Source organism: Ascidiella aspersa, chromosome 6 (genome assembly GCF_963924565.1).
Source record: "Ascidiella aspersa chromosome 6, kaAscAspe10.2, whole genome shotgun sequence".
NCBI lineage: Eukaryota > Metazoa > Chordata > Ascidiacea > Phlebobranchia > Ascidiidae > Ascidiella > Ascidiella aspersa.
Window position 1 is genome coordinate 15,984,745 of NC_139452.1, and position 27,745 is coordinate 16,012,489.

Sequence of the window (27,745 nt, forward strand, 5' to 3'; positions counted from 1 at the left end):
CGATGACAAATTTTTATTTATAGATTACGTGATTTATTGGTGAAGTGAAACTTACGGAAAAGATAAATTTCAGCGTAACTTTTACGCAGCATCCTTTTCCTAATTTCTTGTTTTCCTCTTTTAAAGTTTTTAGGAAAAAACACAAATGAATACTGGATTTGCAAATAAATTTGAATTGCTGTATTTTAACTAAGTTATACTCTCTGCATAATATGATGTCTAACATGTCTTTCAATCAAGAATTTATTTGACCATTGAGATCCGTTGAAAAAATGTACAACTTTGTATAAATTATTGAGACATTTAAATCAGTAAATTGGACTTAATATATGGCACCAATTGTCTGCAATACTGTATGTTACATAAATAAAATGTTTAATAGCTATTTGACATTGTTAATATTAAGATACATATTGAGTACTACAAACATATATGCAAATGATAACACCCATTGTACTAAGAAAACAATATAAAATATTTTAAATTGAATCACCAGGGTACTTCAAAAAATATGGTGTAAAGTTCTTATGTTTGTTAGGGTTGAAAAGTGCTTCGTGAAACTGGTAGTTCTAGCAAATCTAATTGTTTTGCCTTAAAACAGTGGTCCTTAAACTGGGGCTGTGCAACATCTTTTAAATAATTTAATTTATAATTATATTAGCATGAGTAAAATAAAATCTACTGATGCATTGGACATAGTAAATCATTAGTAAAGACATTAACCAAGTTGGAAATTATTATTTTTTTTAAATCTGTGTTTCAAATTTAAAATAGAAAAAAAAAGTGGATTTCATTTCTCACATTAAATGTTTTTTGGAATATATTGTAAACTAATCTAGCAACATACTTCCACCTTTTTATGTGACCCACAAAAACCTTGTCAGGTAAAATAAATTTAACTCTGGCATGTGTATTTTGTTTGCAACTGATTTCATATTTAACTTAGTCATGCTGGGACTACCCCTGTGGTTAAAATAAATTTTGGGTTGACAAAAAACTTTGAGGCTATTATTTATTGCCAGTTGAAATTAATTTTAAACTTACATTGAAGTGTGCTGTGCGATTTTGATCCACTACAATAAAATATGTTGCCCACTCCTGCCTAGAGTAAGGCTTTTAAGACCTTATGCCACAAAATGTTGGGTCATTCTTCATTGCATTAATTTTACAAAGCTTCTGTTTAAAATATGCCAATCTAGATTGTTTGTTGATAAACATTATTGCATTTCTTGTAAAAATCCTTAAAATCATCCATACATAGTTATGTTATGACATTGCTTAGGGTAACATTTGTAAAATCATTGTAAATATATAATTGTGGATTAGTTTGTTCAAAATAAATGACAAAGCAGCAGCAAAAAAAAATATTGCGTTGCCTATCCTTTTAGACCACCTTTTTTTAGACAAAAATTAATGCCTAATGTAATTTAAAAATTAATCTAGTTTATAAATTTGCAATCTAAATATATTAAATAAATTTGCTGCTTAACATTACACAGGTGTGGAGTAATAATGTATATTTCAATGCATAAAACATTTAATATTTTTGCGTTTTAAAACACCATAAAAATGAAAAGTTTTATTGCTCCAAAACAGATAACAAAACACTCATAATCTAAACAATAAAAAATATATGGCACAGGTAGAAAGTATGGTCTCCTTGTCAAATATGGCTTGAAGCTTGTTAAAATTTCAGTTGGCATGAATCTGTAAATGTTGTGTTCAGTATAACTGTTTCAATCCTCCACTTAATGATTAGGCAAAAACATATCTGTTTTACTTTTGTGAATGTCAACAAACATAGTTATTTATGAAAGTTAAAACACTGGCATAAAATAATTGATGCAGGGGCGTATCCAGAAATTCAAAAAGGGGGGGTTCCGAATTTTCAACTTAGGGAATTCCCCGTTGTTTTTTCGTCTGACGTTAATGACGTCATAAAATAGTGACGGATATGACGTCATAAAATAGCGATGGTAATGACGTCATAAACAAGAAAAAAAAATCATCCGAAACAGCCAATTAACGTCCAGCAAAAGCGAACATTTAGACGCAAAGCGAACACATGCGTTGCCGACAATCCTGCCAGGCGCCAACTGCGAAACCGCTTAGTGTGCAATCGTTAACTTCAGGCGAAAAACTAAACCAAGACCGTGAAATATGTGTGATTGATTTTGGTAGATCCATGTACGGGACTAGGCTAAATTACAAGCACGTCTGTCGCCACCTGCAATACTAAACGGAGATCGTTTTTCCCTGGTGTTTTTCGATTAGCGCGACATATCAAACTACTTCGAAGAAACGGTATAACTTTAATAGTTAGTTAATCTAGTTCAGCGTTTGATAACCGTTTCAAGTTTGGGCGCACCTGGCGAGCGAAGCGAGTGTGATTTTTCTTTTGGTATAACAGCATATCTTTTAAATTTCTTGCAAGTTTTTATTACATTGCCCAAAATAAAAAATGTTATATGTCAAATATTTTTGAATAAGTTTTCGGTTTGTCCGCGGCGCACTTGACAGCTTTCCACAGCGCAACGGTAAAGAAGCGCTGATCTAGTTCAAAATACAGAATCAAAACGTTAACAAACCGGACGTAGTAAGATCATTCGCGCGAAGCGCGAAAATTTTTCGCACTTAGTCAAAAAGTATTTGAAATGAACTCGTGCATAGTTTGTCATAGAGGCGACGGCCCCCTACAGTAGGTTGCCGACCCCAGTCTTACACCGAGATGTGATATTAACGCAGACAACAAACGGCGAGAAACATCAGCACCTCTAACTCGACGTTTTCAGAGAGAAAAAAGCGGAAACCACTTGATTTATATTATTAATTGCCGAACACACTTGCTGATTGGTCAACCCGAACGAATAGCGAAAGGCGAAAGAGAAAACGCGTTTACGGTCGACCGAACAAAAGACGAAAAACGGCGTTTTGCGTTTGATTTTGGTTTCGCATTAGCTTAAGACGCGTGACCCAATTACATTTAAAAACACGCAGCTTCGGACGGTGAGTAAAACTCTGACCAAAACGAACAAAACACGATAATGTCACTTACGAAAAGGGGGGGGGTCCGAACCCCCAACCCCCCCCCCCCCTGGATACGCCACTGAATTGATGTATAGCCTAGGTAAACCCTATGTAATTGTCTTACGGTGAATGGCATAATGTCTTTTTTCTTTGTGTGTTGGTGCATCAATCTTCCATTGGCATCTTGGTTCCGATACCATGTTACGATTTGGGCTGAAAACTGTACTTTCAAAGTTTTCCTGTTTAATACAGATTAAATATAAATATCATGCATTTTAAGAACAACTTAGCAGCAATATGTATATAGCAATCACTAACAGCATAATGGTGTCGTTCAGTCCTGCACCATGACTGTGATTTGTTGAGTTCCACTGCACACCATGATTCTCTTGAATTTCCAAGGTCAACTAAAGAGCTCATGGCTACATAAAATTCAGGCTATTTTAAAACTAATCTTGTTTCTGTAAAACAAAGGGTTTCAAGCAGTTTTATTTTTGAATGATTTTAGTTTTGGTTAATGACCAAATCAGTTTTTAAAAGCACTGTATAAAAAACAATTACATTATTCTATGGGACATTGGTTGGCAACCTGTGACTCCCAGGGTTGCACGAGTTTAAAGGCTTTTGAGTAAAATATAACCAACTCGATATATTTTATTTAACAACATTTATTTGGAAGATTGCTGCATTTTACTTATGTCCCATCTTGCAAAGTAAGTAGTGTTTCTAGTTTCAGTCCAACTGAATTCCTGAAATGTGTACATAGACTATTCAGGATAAACAAACAAAAATGATAAAAAAATGTTTTTCAGTTTGCAAAGGTCACCTAAATTACCTTATTACTAACAAAAACCACAATAAGTTCAATTCTTCACTTAGTTGGTTCTATTGTTAATGTATTTATAGTGAGGACTTCCTGTGTATTTAAATAATTAAAGTCAATTTAAGTACCATTTTTTAAGGAATACAGTACCCACTTTAAACCATAGCCCAATAGAAGTCCAGTTTTCCGCCCTGTAATTTAAACCAAGCCAAAGTTTAATTTTAAATCAATCTTAAGTGATAAAAATTGGTGTATATTTTAGTAAGAACTCTGCAGTCGTTGAGCGTAAATAATCTAACTAAACCCTTAATTAAAATTGTAGAATATGTCAAGTTAAACTGAATTTAAAGAAATTATGAGTCTATGTTTTACCAAGAGAGAAACTTGAGCACCACTTTGTCTGACTTTATTAAATCGAAACTAACCAAACTGTCTTTTCAATGTACATTGTAACAATTTTGACAGCTGTAGTTTTAACAAAATTAGTTCGCAATGCAGCACAAACACGCCTGTAAATATAGCAATTAAAAAGTTGAGTGTTTTAACTGCAATAAGATAAAAATAATGCAACATAAAGGCGACTGTGTGAAGAATGCGCTGATTACCATACCAACTAAGGTAGCTGTGTGTATAAAAGAAAATCAAATATCCTTTTACTTGTAAGATGGGTGTTTGATTAGCAGCTCCGGCATATATGGACAGATTGCTACCGTATGGTCTAAACTTATTTGATCATTTGCGATACTTGGCATTGTGATGCGTCAGATCCTCAAATAAATAGACTATCAATTATTTTTCGGGGCGCTGGTCTAGAATCCAAAACAGCGTTCAAACAATTATCAAATCAACACACCATTTGGGTTGGGGTGCGGTTTAGCGTTTATGTGTGGGTGAGTTATAATATTATATTTAATATTTACGAATATTACTTGACCTATCCAAACACAAATGCTAACCCAAATAAAAACGTGAGTTGTGGTAGGATTCAAGACCAGCGCCTTTTTTACTATATATTTATCAGCTGTATCCTGTATTGTGACTATACCCTTCTCCTTCTGTTGCCGATCCCGATTGTATTTCCTAGTTTTGGCTGTACCTTCCCTCGTAAAAGATTTAAATCAAACTTATCGTTGTATTCCCAACAATAAAACTTCGTCTGGTATGTATTTGATACACCAGACACAAAATACCTCTCGTAAAATACTATGCGCACGGTGCGTAAATAGCATTGAAATATATATTTTCGTTGTTGGTCGCTGTTTTTAACTAACTGGTTGCCATAGAAATGCATATCGTATCTATTTTTAAGCAAAATCAACTATGTTTTTCACGCTGCCTTACCGAAATTTTCTTTAAAATAATAGGTAGAAACAATTAAATAAAAGGTAGTAACAAACAATATACGATAAAATTTAAATATTTTTCCTTATATCCTAAAAAAAATTAATGAAAAATACCCTTATTACATTAATTTTTCGTCGATAAACTGGGATTTTCCCTAGGGCGATCCACATGAGGCATGGTTGAGGAGTATGAATTTATGACTTTCGTCTCTGATGATGAAAAGCTACGAATACGCGCTTTCTATATTTTGGCAATCATATTAAAACTATGTACATATATATTTATTTTATATTTGGAATAATAAAATGATTATATAGTTCTAAGCGTAAATTAAATTTGGCGCTGGTCTAGAATCCTACCACAACATTAAATCAACGCACAATATTTGGTTTAGGGTGAGAGTTAGCGTTAGGTGTGGGTGGGTCAAGTATTATTATATTCATTATTTAAGAATAATACTTGACCCACCCCAACCCAAATCTGTAACCCAAATAATGTGCATTGTGGTAGGATTCTAGACCAGCGCCTTAATTGTTTTTAATAAATAAGTTAGATATCATATCTCGATGGAATTAGATGTTTATTGTTGTAAATTAAGGCTAAATAAAATCCTGAATTTTAAAACATTTATTGTAGTATACAATTTGATTTCAATTCAACATATATATTCAAACCTGGTTACCACTTACCATCAAATGCATAAATTAACAAAATCGAAATTAAATTTTTATTAAAAAACAAAATTTAATTCTATTATGTTTTTTAAGTTTGCAAAAACATGTGTTTTATTTGTACTTAGTCACGAACATCTCCCAAACACAAATTGCAGTCGATATGAAATAATGTTGCTGCCTGTATCGCCCTAATATTCCTTGACAGCTGTGTAAATTGTGTAACAAGATTGAAAACTTGATATTGCATGTGCAGCGACTGATTGAAATATTGTGCCAGGGTTTTGTAGATTGAAATTACCTAGCTATAATGAAGGTATTTAAAGAAAAAAAGTGTAGCAGAATATGAATTACCACAAAAAACTGTAAGCTCAGTTAAAATGCACTTTCGACTTTATGCAGATGAACTCATTTCTGGACAATTTTTCATAAAATGCGGGACTAGGGATGTTCAAAGTAGAATCCCAAGGTATTCTAGAATAATAGGTTTCGAATCTAGAATAACGAATCCAGAATAGCGAATCCTAGTATATTTTTATTAAATTATTTAACCTCGATTTTGTTTGGGGAAGGGATTAAATCTAATCTACCCTACAGGGCCCCCAATCACAGCAATAAATCGCCCAAACAATTTTCTAACATGTGTACATCATAATAAAAAAAATTTGGTTTCGCATTATTGATTTTGGTTTCGCATTAGCTTAAGACGCGTGACCCAATTACATTTAAAAACACGCAGCTTCGGACGGTGAGTAAAACTCTGACCAAAACGAACAAAACACGATAATGTCACTTACGAAAAGGGGGGGGGGTCCGAACCCCCAACCCCCCCCCTGGATACGCCACTGAATTGATGTATAGCCTAGGTAAACCCTATGTAATTGTCTTACGGTGAATGGCATAATGTCTTTTTTCTTTGTGTGTTGGTGCATCAATCTTCCATTGGCATCTTGGTTCCGATACCATGTTACGATTTGGGCTGAAAACTGTACTTTCAAAGTTTTCCTGTTTAATACAGATTAAATATAAATATCATGCATTTTAAGAACAACTTAGCAGCAATATGTATATAGCAATCACTAACAGCATAATGGTGTCGTTCAGTCCTGCACCATGACTGTGATTTGTTGAGTTCCACTGCACACCATGATTCTCTTGAATTTCCAAGGTCAACTAAAGAGCTCATGGCTACATAAAATTCAGGCTGTTTTAAAACTAATCTTGTTTCTGTAAAACAAAGGGTTTCAAGCAGTTTTATTTTTGAATGATTTTAGTTTTGGTTAATGACCAAATCAGTTTTTAAAAGCACTGTATAAAAAACAATTACATTATTCTATGGGACATTGGTTGGCAACCTGTGACTCCCAGGGTTGCACGAGTTTAAAGGCTTTTGAGTAAAATATAACCAACTCGATATATTTTATTTAACAACATTTTTTTGGAAGATTGCTGCATTTTACTTATGTCCCATCTTGCAAAGTAAGTAGTGTTTCTAGTTTCAGTCCAACTGAATTCCTGAAATGTGTACATAGACTATTCAGGATAAACAAACAAAAATGATCTACAAAACCCTGGCACAATATTTCAATCAGTCGCTGCACATGCAATATCAAGTTTTCAATCTTGTTACACAATTCTGATCTGTTATGCAGTCAAATGATGTACTGCAAAGAATACAAAGTTACTATTGACTTAACGAATTGTTGACAATTACACTGCATTTTGTTGGACGGCCAGAACGTTTTACAAACGTAATGTTACTTTTGTAACTTATCGGCTTTAGGGAAATTGCGCACTCCACACCAGACATTACACGTTAGTCGCTTGCCCAATAATGCTTGATTGACACTCAATTATTAGACAAACGTTATCGCGAGACGCGGTAATTGGTCGCCCGAAAAAACGCTGACACTGCACTACCAGGTTACATTTAAAGCAAGCTCTGTAAATTGGTCGCCGCAGCGACAGGCCAACTTACCACACGCGTTTGTACAATTAGGCGCAACAATCCGCGTTAAAACGTTAAATTATATCGGTTCCAATTACCCGAAATAAACGGCAGAATTGGATTCGATATTCTACTTTGAGCATCCCTATGCGGGACACATAAAACCAATCCCTCTATCTTAAACTTTGCAACCTGGTGTAACCACACTGAACCACACTGGATATTAGTCTAGATGTCCTTATTTTATTTTTTACTTCTAATGTTTCTTTAGCATTTGGAATACAATTAAAGAAGAATGATATTATAAGCAGCCCCTCATCAAGTAATATTTAAATGACATCTGATATTTATTGGGTAAATGACAATAAACAATTAAAAACAGAAAAATATTACTTAAAATAATTTCTTGTGGAACAGTAACGATTGAAAATGAGCAACAAAAATCTAAACTTGCCATCGTTGTAATACAAGCAGACAGCCTTTTTCTATGCTTTTATGCATTTTAAAAAGATTATACTATTTCCAATTACCAGACATTCCAAAATATAATTGGATTTGAATACTAATTTTGAATCTTTAAGACCCATTAATGAAAAGTGATCAATTTTTTACTGCACTATTTTGTAGGACAGTAAGATCATATGGTCATGTCTTTCAATGAAAATAAAAATTAGCGTCTATATTTTAATGAGCTATTGCAGTTAAATTATTTTTGTGCTTTTTTCGTAGTTATAAAAATTACTATAATAAATATGTATATAATATGCTTGTCAACTATTATTTGATAAAACATACATTTTTCTTAGAAAACACGTCTAAAACTTTACTTAAATGTAAATAAAACAAATATCTAGTAAACTGATCAACCATATCAGGTCAGCTGTTTAATCTGTGTACAACCTTTTTTATTACAAATTTATTGAAATACCTGGCAAGCTTTTGTTGTATAGAAACTTTATTAGACCTGTTAAAGAACTTTCTCATCTTGAACTTATTTATCTATATAAAAAAATGGTAAGTTGGTTTATTTTACAAATATATACATCCATTGAATGTAAACAGGCATAATGGAGATACCATAAACATGATTGGTTCACTGCTGAGTCAAATGCTTTTAACGCAGTTGTAAAATCGGGACTGCTCAAATTTTAGTTAATAAATTTTATATTTTTTCTTGGGGTTTTTCTTTAACAAATAATACAAAGTGACACACCAGAAAAGCCCTTTTGCCCTCCAGGTTTGAAACAACTGGATTACAGCAACATAAACTATAATAACTAAGAGTTGCTCAGCCGAGTGACCTGGTAACACAACCAAGACCACCCCTGTGTACCAGCCCAAAACTATCCCCAACAATTTATTTTATATTTATATTTGTCCAGATTTTGCCCTTCATAGAAACAATTATAAATAAAGTTGATTTATCTAAGGTATTAACGCAAACCTGTACAAGTCTGAACTCTGGTTAAGGTTATTGATATGCATTAAAAAAGTAGTATTGCAACATATGTTTGGGTTAAATATAATTACTCTTTTAATAACCCAGTGCTCTCTTTACCATGTTAAAAATCAATAAAGATATTTTTTTGGAAAATTCACAAATATGCTATCTACAGCTGTATTGGATTTGATATTCACTCAGATGTAATAAAGATTGAGTCCTGGAACACTGTTTAATTTACAAAAAACATTAATGAACATATGGCAGTTTGAACTAAACCATATCCTCACCTTCTTAGCGTGATACCTTTAAAGATCTTCATATATAGTTTATGTGAATTATCGGATAATGCATATTCACCTTAAATGTAGCTGCCTTGAATATTGAGAAATTTGACCATCTTCAAGAGTGTTAATGAGTTTTCATAAGATTTCTGGTTGTTAAATTCTGTTAATACAAGTTTTTGTAGTTTTTTCTTTCACAAGAAAACACTGTTTGGACATTTGTACAAAGTTACAATAAAATATGTAAAAATCTATTTTGGCCTGATGTCATATTATGCGATTTCCCCTTTTCATTTTTGTGTCAGCTAGTTATCTTTTTAACCCATAAAAGTTTAATGCTAGTGAGTTTTTGTTCTGATTAATGATTATACTTGTAGTCCCTAGAGTTATCCACTTCAATGGATGATTTGGATGACAGCTTTGCATCAGAGGATATTTATTATGGTTTTATCAATGCACATATCGTTGGAATTCGCTATTACTCTGGCATGGTACTGCACAGTTTTCTGCTAGTAATTTATTTGTAAAAATGTAAAACAAACATAAATTGTTCATTTCATAGATATAGCATAATGAAGGCAACTTGACCCATAACCTGCAAGTGATAAACTTCATCGTATTTAGTTAACATTAATTCTATTGCCAGGTGAGCAACCGTGAAATGGTGAGCCTGCAAAGAGAGCCTAATAATCCATTTGATTGCAATGCGGTCAGGGTGAACAATGTTATGAGTGATCAGGTTGGCCACATCAAAAGGGAAACAGCTTGTGCATTGGCTGTAATAATGGACCAACGCCTTGCAAGAATTGAAGGGTGTGTTTAAATAATACCCAAATGTTTTAAGTGCATATATTTTAATAGATTAGGCCACATCTGAGTTTTTGTTTTCTGTTAGCTTTTGTAGTTATTGTGGTTTGATATACTTTAATTAGATTAAGGATGTTTTTGTATACATTGTACTTAGATTAGTTCCACGAGGTTCAGGAAATGTGTACTCTATTCCTGTAATTCTGTCATTTTGGGGAGATGAAGAGAAACAAAGTTCAGTTAAATTAATTCTTCACAAAAGTGGCTACATTTTGCAAACTGGACTTCCTGTAAAATTGCCTCAAAGTAAGTAAATTTCTTAAATTGACATGGGTTTGTTGCAGAAATATTTTAGAAAGATGTAAATACTCATTGGAATTTCTGTTTATTAAATTTTTCAAAAAAATTTATCTGTTTTACCCTTCTATAATAACCTATCTGGGTTATGGCAATATAATAGCAAACCCATAAAATTAAAATCTTTAAATCTTTTTCATATGAGTACTCTCTCCAAGAATGCATCTCATTAACTTATCATGCATTCTAGGCTATGTTTAGTCAGAACAATATGGCAGAGTCAATCGAGATCAATATTTTGCAAAGGAGTTGGGCACCATGCCACCCCTTTATAAACTGTATTTGTTTGCCTGCAAAAAAGCATTGTGCCTCATGGAAATCATTTTATCATATATATTTATTTTTTCCTGTTTTGTAGATATTTCGTAGCATTAATTTTGTGTATACTTCTCCATGTTTTCTGCATATGAAAAATACACATAATATAAAAAGTATATTCACTTAGATCAGGGGCGGGCAACTTCTCCAGTCGGTCGGCCTGTTATGGGAAAATAAAGTACTTGGCGGGCCGGATTCCTGAATCGATACATTAATCGAACTGCCATAGTCTGCGTGTTTTGTCGCATAATGGCGGCTAATGTTGTACTCTTTAAACACGGTAACACTTTTAATGCACCGCAAACATAATGCTTTCTTGCCGACTTTAGTGAAAAATTAATTTGGCAGCCAACCCTTGTTAAATTTGCGATCCTCCTTGTCAACTTTACGTTTCTTGGCAAAACCCAAAGGAAAATAATTCTAAATCTAATTTAGGAACACACAATAAGACCTAAAAACCAACAATACCTAAAGCAAAAAATCAATATTACCATAGTATTAACACCCGGCCATAATAACGCCAAATACGCAGTAATACACTTGACAGAATAAGGCCTCAATGGCCAGAATAACGCCCAAAACTGTATGGAGAGGGTATGGAACGATCGGGGGCAATGGGTATGGCATAGGCCGTTTTGGGTGCCTATATGGTACCGCTGTTTTCGCACCTCATTTTTGGGGGGTTATTGGTGGGGTTGAAATTGTTAGGGAGTTAGTGATGTACTTGGGGTTAGGTAAAATGTTTTATAGGCCTGGTTCTGGTCATTTATGACTTATTCCGACTTGGACGATATTACGACTATTAGGTGTTAGTCCTATTTTAGTCTTAGCCCGACGTTGATGTTGTTTGTATTTCAATCTTATTATGGCTTCAGTCCTCTAAGGAAGTATAGTTGGGCGTTTGCGGCAGACTGTGGCAACGGGCCATTATCTTGTAAGACCGGAAACTGTCTGCGGGCCGCACAAAATCCCATTGGGCCGCATGTTGCCCGCGCCTGACTTAGATTAAGGATAAAAGTTATTCCCCCTCCCGAGTATTACATCTTTATATATATAAACAGGTTAACACCAAGGGACTTTGACTTTTTTGTGTGAATCTATTATTTTTTTCTAATGTCGTCATTGCATTGTGTGTCTTCATACCTTTTGCAACACAATTTATGCAGTGTTTATTTTTTTTGCCTCAGCACCATTTTTTGTGGTTTCTGTATGGCCTTACAACATGTTTGTTAAAATCAGTTTAGTAAAAAACAGTATATTAGGTAAGAGCAATTATTAAGTGCCTAATGCATAATGTCTAAATTAAAGTTTAGCCAATGAATACCAAATAAACATACTGTTTCCCTGCTTCAAGCAATTGTGATTGACTTTTAGTATTTCTGTGTTGTTTCACTGGTATATAGTCAATCAATAATATTGAATTGTGTTGTCATGATAGTGTTCTCTTGCAAAGCAATCAACTTGCACTATTGTGCTATAAATATCAGTATTATTTAAATGATCTCAATAAATAGATTTTAATATATTTGAACGATTTACTGTTGCAATGAAATCTTAAAATTTGTTAAAGTTGTGGTGTGGTGAGACTTAGATTTTACAATTCCTGTGTTGATTTAGCAATTCCCAAGTACTTGTTTGTGTTGCAGAAGGAGGGGCGTCATCAAGCTCTCTATACTTTCAACCTTCTGTGAAATCTGTTGTAATCTCTCAGTCACAGGTTAATAATCAATGCTTACTTTACCTGACCTAGTTGGGAAAGTTTTTGTTTGCTTAAATAACAATTTTTAATTCTTCTTGACAAAAACTTTTGAGGATTGGTTTATGATGCATATTTTTAACATTGTTTTTAATATTATTTTCAATATTGTTTTTATTAGGTAATTTATCCTTTAGTTTTAAAACTTCTAGGACAAGTCATTAAGATTCAAAATTCAGTTTGTTTTTAGGTCAAAAGTCAACTAGATTCTCTGTTTGAAAATCTAAAAGCAATTGATCACACCTCTGAAGTTGAACAAGCACAGGTTTTGTGCTAGCAATTACAAACTGATGGTTTTAAAGTTCAATGTCTGTTTTTAATATGACAATATTACTTCCTACGCTTGAATCGCTAAATTTTACTTCTGTATTTTTTTTTTTTTTATATTATATAAATATTTTTTTATCATTTATCATTTTTTTGACATATATCTTAGTAACAGTTACTTTACTGCAACCTGTGATACAGGTGATTTCAACAAAGCTTTTTTGCCACCAGCGGCAAGCCTTGTGCTGGATGATTCGAAAAGAACATGGCAACAAATTGCCACCATTTTGGGAGGAAACAAAGCATAAAGGTATCTACAATTTTTTTACTTAACGTCTCACCACTGAAATTATCATTTGCTTCCTTAAGTCTTATAATTTGGTATTGTCTCTTTTCATCCTCTTAAATAGATGGACGCATTGTATTTAAAAACACTATTACAAACTTTCACACTGTGACGCCTCCAGGAAAGGTCAGGGGTGGAATTTTGGCCGACGATATGGGATTGGTAAGATACAAAATAAATGTGATAAAAAGCAGTTCATATGTCATTTATTTTTATTTATATCTGATATGGGGTGCCTTTATTGGCCTGTGGCCAGAAAAGTTCAAATGTACACCTGAAAAAGAAAACCGCGAATGTAAACAATACATTTATTAATACCCTAATATTTTGTTAGAGTTAGGTCATTTTGGTCATTAAATAGACATAACCGACTTTTATTTTGATAAAATAAATCAAAAATAGGTCTAGGTAAAATACATAGCAAAATATATATTTATAGCAATTTTCTAGTAAAATCCTGATTTTAATTAGAAGCACACCAGCAATTTGAGTAACAGTTTTAAAATTGGAAATGAATGCTCTTCAATTTTCTACACATGTATTATATATATATATATATATATATATATATATATATATATATATAAATGTATGCTAATATACTTACAGGGTAAAACACTTGTTGCAATAGCTTTGATAGTAAGCAATTCATGTGAAAACAAACAACTATTTGAGGCAATCCAAACCAATTTAAGTGATTCAGAAAGGTTGGATTATGCTATTGGTTATAAGTTTATAACATTCTTGGCTATTGAGGAACCTATATATTTTATTTATTCTTTAATTGATTATTTCTAAATTCTAATTATACAATTTGTCTAACAATATTAAATAAATATTTCAAAATTGTTTATTGCAATATTCCTAGATTGCAAATAGTATTAATTTTTTTAAAACAGGTCGCAGGAAAGCCTTTATGCAAAGGTGTCCAATATTTCCCCTACTTATGTCAGAAATGCTGAGGTAAAGGATTCTAATCAAGGTGAACAAATTGAAAATATTTTATTTTTACAATTTTTGAACTCCCTATTATTGCACCAATAAAAATGATACTTAATGTCTAAACCAGCGTTTCTCAACCGTAGACCTTGGCCCCCCTGGGGGGCCACGGAGCAGTGATTGGGGGGCCACGGGCATAACTCTCAACCTAGGTCATGGTGTTACAAAAGTTCTTCCGTTTATATCAGGTTATTGAAAACGATATAATTTATTCGTTTTATCGCGGAAAACTTTGATTAACGCAGCATATTTCTGTGGGAAACAATTGCTGTGCTGCAGCTTCAAATGCAGCCTTATATGCGGCGTTGGCGTCTTTTCCCATGACTAATTACTGGCCGGTAACCTTCGCCTAATCATTAGGTGTCCGTTAAATGCAGTTGGGTGAGCAACTAACGTCTAATGCCAGGTACAGATATTTCCCTAAAGGGCGTTAAGTTGCAAAACAAGCATTCCATTGTAAAACGAAAAGTAAAACAAGTGAAAACACGTTACGAACAATGCTAGTCATTTTTTTTAACGGGGGGCCACAAGAGTTAAGGGTCTGTCAAAGGGGGCCACGAAGAATAAAAGGTTGAGAACCACTGGTCTAATCAAAGTCTTTTGTAGATTTTCTGTAATCTAAACTTCTTACACGACATATTATGTCCTTATTTGTCCAACATATAATACTGTATATAATTGAGTTGTGTAGTTCTGTGATGCGAATTCATGTATATTAACTAGAAAATATTTTTAAAGGCTTTAAGGTGGTGTCTCAGAACCAGAAAACAGAAAACACAGCAACCAAAAATGCGAAAGTTTGTAGCAAAAGGTTAGAACTTATTATATTTGTATCCTAACCTACAATTCCAAGAAGATTGTTTATAGTGCCTGATGGTCAGATTCAAACTAAAAGATTAGTTCAAACGAATTAATATACATAGGGGATTAAACCTAATATTAAGTTGAAATTATTATGCTCTATGTGGGACTAACTGAAAACTACAGCGACAATATAAAAATTCAACCAAGAATTTTAGTGTATTCACAAAACTTGACTCACACATTTTGTGTTGCCTGCAATGTGTTGCAGGTGAACAGCACCCTTAAAGCAGATCTTTATGTAGTCAGTTACTTTGCTAAATAAAAAAAATATTTTCAGGGCAATCAAAAGACCTGCTCGATATGATGATAAAGTTGTTAATTACACTGTTTCAAATATGGTGACAAACAAAGGTACTAAGATTACCTAAGTCTCATACTAGTGCAACTATATTTTGTGTATTTTTATTCAGAGAAAAAACAAAAACTATCCAAGAAAAGTATACAAAAGTCCAACCTGGGCTATTGCAAAACACAAGGTAGAATGTTGTTTGTAAATGATTGTTAAGATTTTTCCAGCAATACAGACATTGTATTGCTTAACTTTTGTTATTTAAATACAGAAACAGTTTTATAGGCCAGGTAACAATTTGCATAGCAATTTGGTATTAAATATGTAAATAGTAAAAAAATGCATTTTTATTAACATAGATAGTATGTTGGGACCACCAAGTCAGCCTGCTAACCATGTCTCGACCTTGTTTGTTAAAGGTAATACTTTATAGAGATTATTTTGTTGTTATTAGAGGTAGAAGCCATTTAAACATTCTTGATTGTTGCAGGTCTGTCAAAACCAACGTTAATCATCTGCCCGCTTTCTGTAATCTCAAATTGGGAGGTTTATTATTGTTATATATGGTTGCATTACTTAATCTAAATACTAATACAACACTGGTATGCTTTGTTGTTATTCATTCCATGAAATGCCACAATGACAACTATGGTATTATATTTTATTGTTAAGTGACCGCCATTTACAAACCTTTCTATGCAAAAGATGGTTAGTTGTAATTAAAGTAATATATTTATTAAGGATCAAATTAAAGAGCACCTCCAACCAAACGCTAGCCTAAATACCATTGTTTATCATGGAGCAATGCGAAGTAGTTGCGAAAAGCACCACCTTGCGCAACAAGATGTCGTCATAACAACCTATCAAACCCTAGCACATGAATTTAAGGTTGGTCACTTAGCAGTTGTTTCATAAGATGTCCTATATTGTTAGATGTGGCTGGTATTGTTTTGTGTTAACTTTGATCGCCAAATTTAACAATCCTGTGGTGGATTTAATCTGCTATCTGATTAAAGTCATTTAACCATGTAGGGGGATATAAAAAACATGTCAATTTAAAAGTTACCATCGTTATTATTCCATCTGTCCCCTATGTTTTAAGGAATGCAAATGTTTTTGTAATAAGACTTTTATTTTTGTATTTTAGTGTATCGCTGTCGGACCAGCGAAACCTCTTTAAATCCCTAGTAATAAACAAAATGTTTTAAAAATCGGTTTCGAACATGTTTTGGGTGAAAAAGCCGGTTTGCACTAGTTACAGTACAATATTCAAAGCACACATAAGATGCTATGTTTTTGATATAATAATGCCCAATTGGATTCTTCAGCGTTGCAAGAAACAGGGACACCTTCAGTCGACCGACTGGCTGCGAGTGATTCTCGATGAGGGTCACGTGATTAGAAATCCTTCCTCTCTTCAAACGTTAGCATGCTGCAATATAAAATCCGAGAGAAAGTGGATTTTGTCGGGTGATTTCCTAAGTGTTCTGAACAGCACGTTATACATCACTGTATTTCGAGTATCGCAATGTTCGGCACAAAGAAAACACGGTTATTTGGCGTTTTTGTAAAAAAAAATACCGTTGTGCCCCGAATATTTTATCACATTAATACTTAAAATGTTAACGTTATTATTTACTAATATGAGGCTATTGTAGAATTAATTAGCATACGAATACTGAGTATTTTAGGTACTCCAATTCAAAATTCAATAAAGGACTTATGGCCGATTGTTTCATTCCTGGGTTTGGAACCGTTTACCGAGAGATCTTGGTGGCAGAGAACAATCGAACGGCCTTTGCGCAGTTGTGAATCGGCAGCTCTAACGTAAGTGCATACCATACAAGCAAGTATATTAAAAAAGTGACCTAATTTGCTAATTTATGATAGATGTAGCCCATTGGTAACTAAAGGATGTTTGTATATAGTTATGTATTTTAATCGTAAATGTGTTGGTTTCAGAAACCAGGGCCCGTGTACCGAAATTCTAAACTGTGTTGTTGCATTTAATCGTAACATGTAGGGTTGTCGAACTTGTCGTACATCGTTTGATCTGCAATCATGATAATCGAATATATCTCAGGAGAATCCAGTGCTTAATGGGTTCAATTTGCATGCGAAGAACCAAGAAGCAGAAAATCAACGGGAAGCCAATTGTCAATCTTCCGTCGCGAGAAGTAGTGCTACAAAAACTTGACATGTGTGCAGAAGACAGGTTAATCTACAACAGAATGGATGCGTTAACGAAGATGACCATTCGAACGTAATTTGAAATTGACTTGTTTTTTTTCTTATAGTTATTTGTTGAAAATATAAAGGGGTAGTTCGACTTTTTTGTGAAGTTATTTAGATTATGTAATTTGGTTCATAGTCCTAAAATTATTTCAAACTTGTAAAAGTTTTATTTTGACACCATGCCTTATATTTAGATTATTCAAGTTGAAAGTAGACTAGTATACACTACTACAAGTCCATTGAGTTTTTTTATTGACTTTATTTAGATTTTTGTTGTGAAGCAGCAATTTTTCGAGTTGGTAGAAAAAAAAACAGTTTTATACATTATTTTATTTTATTAAAGGCCTTTGAATGTTACCATTTTTATATTACATTGCTGTTTTTGTATCGTAAATTCTTTTGTATTATGTGATTTTTTTAAATTAGATATTTTATATCCTTTAGGTGGGGTAGGATCTACTAAAAAGTTGATAATTACTGCTGTAGCGGATTCGTTATTATTTTATTTGTATTAGTATATAATACATGTGCAAAAATAAGATGTCATACTGCAACTGCCATTTTAGTTATTTATTGTTCTATTTACTTTAGTATGCTGGATGACGGAAACATTATGACCAAATACGCTGAGGTTTTAGTAATTTTGATGCGATTACGTCAGATATGTTGCCATTCCTATCTAGCAAAAGATGCAATTGATCAACTCGAAAAAGGTCAGCCATCTTTTGTTTTCCAAAAAAAACGTAAGAGATATGTGACTTAAAAATTATGTTGACACAATTATATTTTTTTGCTTTGTGTAGTAACATTGTAAAAAAAAGATCAAAACAATTTTTCGTATATGTTGTAACTTGTAACTGCACTGGGCAACGCTTTTCTGATGAAAAATAAAGGCGCTCTCTCATTGACACTACACAAATTATGTTAAAAATCAGCTAATCCTTATTTTGATAGTCAAGTTGTTTTATTTTTTTTATTTATTTGGGGAAATCCGTTATAATTTGAAAATTGTATTCGTTTTACTTAGGTTACTCCGTTCCAGCGACGGAAGCAAAAGAACTTGTAGCCAAGCTTGTAATGTTACTCGCATCAGGATCTGCGGAAGAATGCTGCGTCTGCCTGGGTTCGCTCAACCTACCAGTCATCACTAGATGCGCTCACATCTTCTGCAAGACTTGTATTTCGGAAGTTATCTGCAGCTCATCGCGGGTGAAGTCATATTTGTCGTTCATTTGTAATGTCCTATTGATGGCCGATTACATTCCGATAACTGTATTTTTTTAATTTTGGCAAACATATGAACCCTTATTGAAACATCGAATATTATCGTTTAGAGTTTCGGCTTTTCTTGAGAGCAAAACAGGTGACGATAAATTAGTAATAAAAATACCAAACTGCGATCCCACAGGCCGAAATAATTTCCATGTATGTTTGTTACACTATTTTTTACTTGTGCGAGTTTTCCCCAATTTTACGTTATAGTTCCAAATGTAAACTTTGTTTCAACGTTAAAGGATGTTGGGCGATGCCCATTGTGTCGCCGTGAGGTAAAAGAAACTGAAATTACAGAAGTTCCCCCGGAGGTGGATGAACGTGAAGTTTTAACTGATGAGGCAATGAAACCTAGTACTAAGGTATGTTCGGTTGCATGACGCGAAACATTTGCATAGGGATTACATTTACTTCTTGGTATTATCTCATATTTGCGGTTTCACACGTTTTTTTCCTTTAAGGTGAACGCGCTGATGTTTGAATTGCTGCGCATACGACGTGAAGAGCCACAAGTTAAAAGCCTGGTCGTGTCGCAGTTTACTTCCTTTCTCTGTATCATTGAAAAGCATTTGCAGTAAGTTTATTTCTGGATAATTGATCGTTACGTTGCGAGTGGGAGTTTTGCGTTTCACAAAATTATATTTTCTTTAAGTTGAATTTTTACTAATTAATAACTTACTCTGACGTAGCACGAGAATGCCCATTTTTAGTTAGACAAATCGAGTTTTTTCGCGAGTTAAGCAATGTTATCAAACTTAACACTATTATAAAATATTTGCCACCAAAACAATTTGAAATGTAGGCTATATGTTTTTTGGTGATTCTTATAGATCGAAAGGCGTCCCATGTATACTGTTTCACGGCGCGTTAAATAGCGCCAAGAGAAAAGAAGCCCTAAAAGTTTTCAAGAACGGGTGTATACCAGTGATGCTTCTCTCTCTAAAGGTATCTGCTACCTTTTTTTACCAATATTAAAAAGCTCTTTTGTATAAGTTAACTATTATTATTTAATTCATATTTCGATAAAGTCTCCATCCGATGTCTGTTTAAAACTTTGGTTTTAACTTTTGGTTTCTACTTTAACTTTTTTCATGCTTTCGTGCGTTTTCCTTTTTCTTTTTCCATCGTCATTTCTTTAATGTGTAAATTAAAGGCTGGCGGAGTAGGTCTGAACCTGACAACGGCGTCACGTGTTTTTCTCATGGAGCCAGCTTGGAATCCAGCTGCCGAGGAACAGTGTTTTGACAGAGTGCACAGGCTTGGACAAACAAAACAGGTAAAACAATTGAAACCGCAAGCAAATATTAAGGAAGCTTTCGGACAAAATAACATTCTCGATATCGAATGTCATCACCAAACAGTTTACAAGAGTTGCGGTGTTCGAGTTTATTAGGGACAATATAGTGTATGCCAGTGCTTCTGAAACTTTTTTAGTTTTGTTCACCCCTAGCATCAATCTCCAGATTTTATTCACCCTTGTCTCATGATATGATAAAACTATCTCGTCTATATATAACATCACAAAATGATTTAGGTTGTTTCGATTTTTTTTAAGATCAACTCAAGCTAGTTTTACCATTGGAAATCTACAATTTCTCGAGTCCAGAAATATAAAGCTACGAAAACACAAAACACAGTCACCAAATTTTTGTACTTAACTCAGTGGAACCAACTTTCACTCGGTGCAAACCAACTTCACTATTACAATAAGCAAAAAAACACAAGTTCAGTAGTCGATTTTCTGCAGAGCTATCATACATTTTTGGTGGTTCGCCCTTCTTCACCCCTTTTATTTTGTTCACCCTGCAAAAATTTTGTTCCCCCTGGGGTGAACCATTCGCCAGTTTAAGAAACACTGGTATAAGACACCTAAACTATAGCGCAATAATATTTTTTGCAAAATAGGACTTGAGTACATGTCGCCCGGCAGTTAGTCCAATAAAAAAAGGTTACTCCGCTGATTTTTTCTGGTTTCGACGTTTGGGTTCCCTAGTAAGGGCCCTGCTGTTTTGGCACAGGATTGTTTGCCCCTGTTTGGGGTTAGTGAGGGCAATGGTGCGGGTGAGAAATTGGGTTATAACTTATTAGGGGAGTTAGTAATGTACTTAGGGACGGGGTTTGGGTAACAGGTTGTATAGGCCTGATTATGGCCATTTAGGTCTTATTCCGACGGATTTACGTCTTATTCCGATTTAGACGTCAGACTATTAGGTAGTAGTCCTATTTTGGCCTGAATCCAAACTGTGATTTATTTCGATGTTGATGTTGTTATTATTTTGGTCTTATGGCTGGAGTCCGTTCGAGGCAACTCTAATGTAAAGCTGCCAAACGTAGGTTGTGTAATGTGATAATATATATGCCAATTTAAACTCACACTAAATTGCGGACAAACTTTTCAAACAATGCAAAGCACATGTCCCAAGTACTCTTAGTTGAATTGATTTACTAATTTTTTTAGGTAAAATATACTTATCTTATATATTTTTAAAGCGTTGATTTGCAGTTTAAGCGTATCTATTTAGGTCAAGATAATCAAGTTTATCTGCTCACAATCTATCGAAGAGAGAATAATTGAAATACAAGAAACAAAACGCGACTTAGCGCATAAGTCAATGAACGGGAAAGAGTTGCAGAAAAAAAGAATTGACGAATTGCGCATCCTGGCTGCCATATAATTCCGACAAGCTTGAGGCTCCTAAAGTTAGCCTGCTTCAAAATCTTGTTGTAAAGTGTTATTTTTGTTGTACTTACTGTTAGCGACGTTTCATCATATGTTTCTTTCCGACCCCATTGTATACCCTTTTTGGTATACTGACACTAATTTGTTGTTCATCACATTTATTCGTTTACATGTTAGTTTTTTTACTGTTGCTTTTAAATGTTTTTACTACATTTTCTTTCAAAAAACACTTTAAGAAGAAAAGCTACATTAGAAACTCAACTTTAGTTAGGCGAGTTAAATAACTTGCTGGGTTGCAAGCATATTTCGGTATGACGATAAGGTTAAAATTTTGACCGCGTAATATGTGTGATTGATTTTGGTCCATCCACAATTTCACTGTCAGCAGCGGCGCTGCCCATCAAGTTTTATACACTCGACTATACGCTAAATCAGTGCACTTCAACTTCGTTTTGATTTGATGAACCCTTAAAGGTGTTGTGAAATGCTCATGCACCATGTTTACTTAAGGTACATGTGTTCGAGTGCGTTTTGTAAATTTTGCTATTTGTTTGGGTCAACCACAGCTGGGGGATCAAGGTTGAAAATTTTTGTTATAAAACCGTTTTGTAACTGGAATAACGCCAACGAAACGTACAACAAACATGCGCTTAACAAATAGGGTACCGGTAGGCCTACCATTTTTCTGCTGCTAAGTGAAGTCGTTTCAATCAGCATTTAAATCGTCAGCCGGATTTGTACACGAGCAGATAGACCGAGGGAATAAGAAGCAAGCAACAGTTAATGGAGCTAGGCAGCGCGATTAATTAAAATCCGAAGGCAGCTCAAACTTTGAAATTATTATATATATATTGTATGGAAGAGAACTTCGCTTTGAGAGGGCATATTCATCCCGGGCCGTTGTGTAATCTTAACCAATAGCACTACTCTAAAAACCATGGAAACTGTAGATCTTTATTGAGATTTGAGACAATGGTTAGACGAAATCCTAAAAAGACACTTCGAGAAATGTTCGTTAAATGCAACGTTGACTAGTTGCATAATCCTGAACGAACCTATATCGGTGTGCGGTGATTTGATACAGAAATCAATAGGCTAGTTAAAAGACTTAACGAGGCCAGGTTCTTTTCTGTTCTAGCAGCCGAAACTACGGATATTTCCTGTTCTAAGAAACTTTCCATCTGTATCAGATACGTTGCCATAAAGATCAATGGCGAGCTAACACTTAGGGAAGGCTTTCTCGGGTTTGTCAGTTAAAAAGCTTGACGGGCCAATACACCTCCAACGCAATACAGGTTTTGCATACTTTAGTGTCGGGGGGACTGCTGGACTGCAACATGTCTGGAAAATTCAATGGGGTTCAGACCAGGCTGCTTATAATGTTATCCGACTGCAGTAGTGGCTACAGTATTCTGCTTACTGTTTGGACCTGGTTCTCACATATTCATCTGCTATTGGTTCTATACGCCGAGTGATGCGTAGGCCATATTATCTGATGTAATGAACTTCTTCGGTGGAAGTCCTAAGCGAAATTTATATTTGTAGCGGGCTATCAAAGCAATATCTCCCCAAACACAACGTCTATGTAAAACCTGGTGGGTGGAAAATCAAAAAATGTGATCGTGTTCAGGGGAGCCCGCAGAAAATTTTCCAGGGAGGGGTGTAACCAGAAAATCAAAAAGGAGGGGTCCTGGATTTTAAACTTAGAGAATTCCCCTATTTTTCGTCTGACCTTAATGAATAATGACGTCATCAAACAGTGACAGTGTGACGTCATAGAATGGTGATTACAAGACGTGATAAAAAATAAACTAATCAGAAACAGCCAAATACGTCCAGCAAAAGCGACCACGTGCGTCGTCGACAATCCTGTCAGGCGCCAACTGCGAAATCACGGTGTGCAATCGTTAACTTTAAGCAAAAGAACAAACCAAGACCGTGAAATATGTGTGATTAATTGTGGTAGAATCACGCATAATTCGAATATCAGCAGCGCAGTTTTCAAGTTGCATGAACGTAACGAGCGCTATTAGCGCAACATCTGCGCTGAGCTGTGTGCCAAGTCACCTAAATTACAAGCTGCAGTTGAGGGGAAATAAGTTGTGTCCATTGCACACTTAGCACGTGGTCTTAAAGTATGCTTAAAGAGCATAATTTTGCGTCAACCATCATTACTTAAAAATGGAGACTTTGAAACGCGCACGACAGTCACCATTATACCTCCTTTTAAAATCTGCTTCAGTTGAACAAATGTCGATGTTACACCAACATCGGATATTAGCGCAGAGACCGAACAGCGAGGAACATACTGCGTATAACTCGACGTTTTTTAGCGAAAAAAAAAAAGAAATAAGGTTTGACTTAGCGTTGTCAAGTGTCGAATACACACTTGCTAATCAGTCAACCTAAACAAATAACGAAAGAAAAAAACTTCCAGCGTTTACGGTCGTAATACATATTACACATATAAATAACACTAATATCGCAATTTGAGATTCCAGGGGGGGGGGGGGGGTAGGGTCAAGTGCCCCATCGTGCGGGCGCCCATGATCGTTTTTGTGGAACTCCTATCTCATGTATTAAGACGCGTGACCTAATTACGTTAAAAAAATACCGCTTTTGACAGTAAATTGAACACTGACAAAAACGAAAATATTTCCGTCATACTGATTCGTTTTTACAATCGTAAAAAACTTCAATTAAAAATATCAATGTAGCAAAGCACTCTACATAATTTTAAATGTAGCTTAGTTGCAGAGTTTCCAAATTAGGAACAAATCAACTTTTTTCCTAACGACTTTTATTTTCTTTAGCAACTCAAAAGAAACTAACAAGAAAAAAATATACTTGCTTTTCAACTGCATTAATTTTTTTGAGGCTGGTCTACGATCCTACCACACATGGTGCGGGTTAACGTTCGGGTAGGATGATGGGACATGTATTATTATTAGATTTATTTCCGAAATTTATTTTCCCTTCTGAATTTCAATTTTGTGCTAGTCGTTTTGTTACTGCAAAAAAGCGTGGTAGGATTCTCAACCAGCGAAAATTTTCAACAATTGCTAAAAGTGGCACTGAATAAAGGCATTTGTTAGGCGATGTAGCTTATTCAAAGCCAATTAATTAATATATAAAGGCAGTGATGTCAAATAAAATATGCAAGTAGGCCCACTTCTTAGTGTACATTAGGAAGATGACAAGCGAGAAATAATTCAGAGTAAACTAATAACTATATATTATTGTAGGTTTTTTCTGCATTATTTTTTAAATTGTAATTTAGGTTTTTATTTAATATTTTGCTGCCCCCTGCTTACCAATGTTTTTTATCGGAAATCCTTCTGCCCACAAGTAAACAAGTTGCCAAAATTAAGGATAATTTGAACTATTAATAAAAATTTTGGTCCTGGTGTAGAATCCCACCACATCATTAAAACAAAATGCACATTATTTGAGTTAGGGTGAGGGTGAAGTCCAAAAGCAACGCACATTATTTGAGTTAGGGTGAGGTTGGGTCAGGTATTATTATTTACTAAAGTTTCATAACCTATACCCACACTCAAACGCTAACCAGCACCCTAACCCAATTTCCCAAATAATGTGTGCTGTGGTAAAATTCTAGACCAGCGTCCCCAAACGCTAACCAGCAACCAAACAATGTTCATTGTGGTTAGATTCTAAACCAGCCTGTGAAAGTAAACGCAAAAGCATGTCATTTGTTTTTTTAGTAAGTTACAAACATCCCAAATACTGCATTCCATAATTTGTGGCCGCCAAAGATATGCGCCATTGAAATTTGTTTTGGCTGAAATCCTACCCTAAAAATAGGACGATATATACGCCAAAAACGGCTATTTTTCTTAGTGAATTCACCAGGCCGGCGATATTTCACGCCAAATTACGTCACAGGCGTAGTTTTAGGCAAGTATTCCACGCCAAAGATCTCGCGGGAAGGCAGTGAAATGCAATCAGGGTTGGTAATACCAAAACAGGGGGTAATTTTAAATCATTCTTAATGATTCGTAGATTAATTAGCCTTCAGTCATTGAACTTAAACATAATTTGCTACAGATTGATAATTAAGGACCTTCAGATGGTCTGAAAACAAAAAGGTTTTCAATAAACACTTGCCCGGAGTGAATTGTACATGCTTTGGCGAGCGGGTGAGTGCAAACCTGTACCCTGTATTGGCTTTAGCTATCAAGGAAATACACTTTTTGTGAAAAATATTACTAAATATTCATACACAATTTAAAAAGAGCCATTGTTCAGGTTTAAACTAAAGCAAAAGACATGTTTAATGTATTTTTGGAAATTCATAACAGCATAAATATGCCCTTCACTATTAAACTAACAAACAGCAATTTAAATTTAATATAATATGCCAAAAGTGTGTTTGCTGAATAACCAAAGCCAAAACAATATATAATTAAAAAATCTCCCCAAGTAGGGCCACATCTTAGGGAGATATTGGATCATAGCGCGCCTTTAAGATTTATTGCTAAAGTCGTGTTCAGCACATATAGTTTAATTTGAGCCTTAGGTGGAGAAACATGCCTGTTACATCCTTCATATGTTTATAGGAATGTCATACCTGTCTATTTAAAAGGAATTGTGATTATCATGATTGCTTTTTTAACCAATAAAAAAGTACTTGCCAAATCAAAGTAAGACTGTAAATACACAACAGTTCTTTGAAATTTATTACCTATTGGTTATAAACAATCTATATGCCTAACACTGGCTTTTCCCTGCTAAACAACGGGCTTCGTTCTTCTGTAACTTTATTCAGAATCGCAAAAAATAAAAAATTCCAGACAATTTTAGTGCATAATCTTTCCACATATTCAGCATTTGGAAAATCGATCTTAAAACAAATATATTTAAAAAAATGTTTTTTTTAGTTGTTTTTTTTTTGACCAATTTTTTAGGTTTCTGGCCTGATTCTTCGGTCGTAGTTTTCAAGTCGTAAGCATTCTGCCGTAGTGGTTCTTAACCTCTGACACCTGTTGAACCCCAAATTTTTGATCAGAATTTGTTTCTTCCTTAGAACTATGTTTGCCACCAAATTGGCCAGATCTAGGATTTGTGTTTAGGGGGAACATTAAAGTTGTCATGGATGACTCAAATATGATTGTTCTGTAGCCAAACCATGCGCTAATTATACAACTTAAACTGAGCATAATCAAATTATAAACTTGCATTTATATAGGTTTAATTGGCCAAACTTTCAAAAAAGGTTACATGCTCCATGCCCTTGGCACATAAAATGGATTTGAATTTAGCTTGAAATAACAGCATTCATGTTTCAGAGGTCGTTCTTGCTGAACCCTTGAAACAGCTTCATTGAACCCTGGTTAAGAACACCTGCACGAACTTGGCGCGCTGGAATAGGTTTGGGGCAATATCTCCGAAAGTTGTGACGATACAGAGTTGAAATTTTTACACAGTCCTTGTATTGGTTACACCTTTCCAGCAATCACACTTTTAGCGAAAAATATTGAAAAAAAATTAATATTCAAAAATATGAATATTAATATTCAGCGATATTAACCCTTAACTGTTGAGCCAACAAGTTCAAATTTTAACGATATAAACTAGGAGTCACCACCTTCAAAATGAGACATAAATCATGTTTAAATTCATTCGGACTGGGTGTTTACTGTTTCTTTGAAAATTCATAACTGCCCAAATTCGAAAAAACGCCTTTCGTAATTAATGTTCGCATAAAGCAATTAAAAATGACGCTACAAAGTTGAAATTTTTACACAGTCCTTGTATTGGTTACATCTTTCCAGCAATCACACTTTTAGCGAAAAATATTGAAAAAAAATTAATATTCAAAAATATGAATATTAATATTCAGCGATATTAACCCTTAACTGTTGAGCCAACAAGTTCAAATTTTAACGATATAAACTAGGAGTCACCACCTTCAAAATGAGACATAAATCATGTTTAAATTCATTCGGACTGGGTGTTTACTGTTTCTTTGAAAATTCATAACTGCCCAAATTCGA

General features: G+C 34.4%; 2 protein-coding genes across 3 annotated transcripts; one reads left to right on the plus strand and one right to left on the minus strand.

The window, feature by feature from the left end:
• Window positions 1-225: 225 nt before the first annotated feature.
• Window positions 226-3,484, minus strand: LOC146140464 (protein SPATA45 homolog). The gene is made up of 3 exons (XM_083391417.1): window positions 3,346-3,484; window positions 3,152-3,266; window positions 226-1,707 (listed from the first exon to the last, which is right to left on the minus strand). Exons 1-3 carry the CDS (start codon window positions 3,445-3,447, stop codon window positions 1,685-1,687), a joined length of 240 nt encoding a protein of 79 aa, XP_083247543.1. The 5' UTR covers window positions 3,448-3,484; the 3' UTR covers window positions 226-1,684.
• Window positions 3,485-8,590: 5,106 nt separating this feature from the next.
• On the plus strand, window positions 8,591-21,834 carry LOC146140465 (DNA-dependent ATPase/E3 ubiquitin-protein ligase HLTF-like). 2 transcript variants are annotated; one of them, XM_083391253.1, is made up of 26 exons: window positions 8,591-8,827; window positions 9,916-10,029; window positions 10,185-10,351; window positions 10,503-10,651; window positions 12,667-12,737; window positions 12,967-13,041; window positions 13,245-13,353; window positions 13,454-13,551; window positions 13,999-14,096; window positions 14,289-14,371; window positions 15,127-15,199; window positions 15,530-15,603; window positions 15,663-15,728; window positions 15,901-15,960; window positions 16,032-16,087; window positions 16,283-16,429; window positions 16,870-17,011; window positions 17,233-17,368; window positions 17,625-17,804; window positions 18,368-18,489; window positions 18,804-18,985; window positions 19,291-19,410; window positions 19,510-19,622; window positions 19,879-19,993; window positions 20,202-20,324; window positions 21,571-21,834. In XM_083391253.1, exons 1-26 carry the CDS (start codon window positions 8,825-8,827, stop codon window positions 21,721-21,723), a joined length of 2,829 nt encoding a protein of 942 aa, XP_083247379.1. In that variant the 5' UTR covers window positions 8,591-8,824; the 3' UTR covers window positions 21,724-21,834. The 2 variants fall into 2 exon arrangements, with proteins under 2 accessions (XP_083247379.1, XP_083247380.1); XM_083391254.1 differs by having other exon boundaries at window positions 12,670-12,737.
• The last annotated feature ends 5,911 nt before the right edge of the window (window positions 21,835-27,745 follow it).

Bases quoted from the DNA above. Each gene is read 5' to 3' on its own strand.
- LOC146140464 (XM_083391417.1), bottom strand. From the start codon at position 3,447: ATGAGCTCTTTAGTTGACCTTGGAAATTCAAGAGAATCATGGTGTGCA. The intron at 3,267-3,345 runs GTTAGTGATTGC...TGTATTAAACAG, and splicing joins CTGAACGACACCATTATGCT to GAAAACTTTGAAAGTACAGT. The intron at 1,708-3,151 runs GTAAGACAATTA...CAACATTTACAG, and splicing joins AAGACATTATGCCATTCACC to ATTCATGCCAACTGAAATTT.
- LOC146140465 (XM_083391253.1), top strand. The intron at 12,738-12,966 runs GTTAATAATCAA...GTTTGTTTTTAG, and splicing joins TTGTAATCTCTCAGTCACAG to GTCAAAAGTCAACTAGATTC. The intron at 17,805-18,367 runs GTAATTTGAAAT...TATTTACTTTAG, and splicing joins ACGAAGATGACCATTCGAAC to TATGCTGGATGACGGAAACA.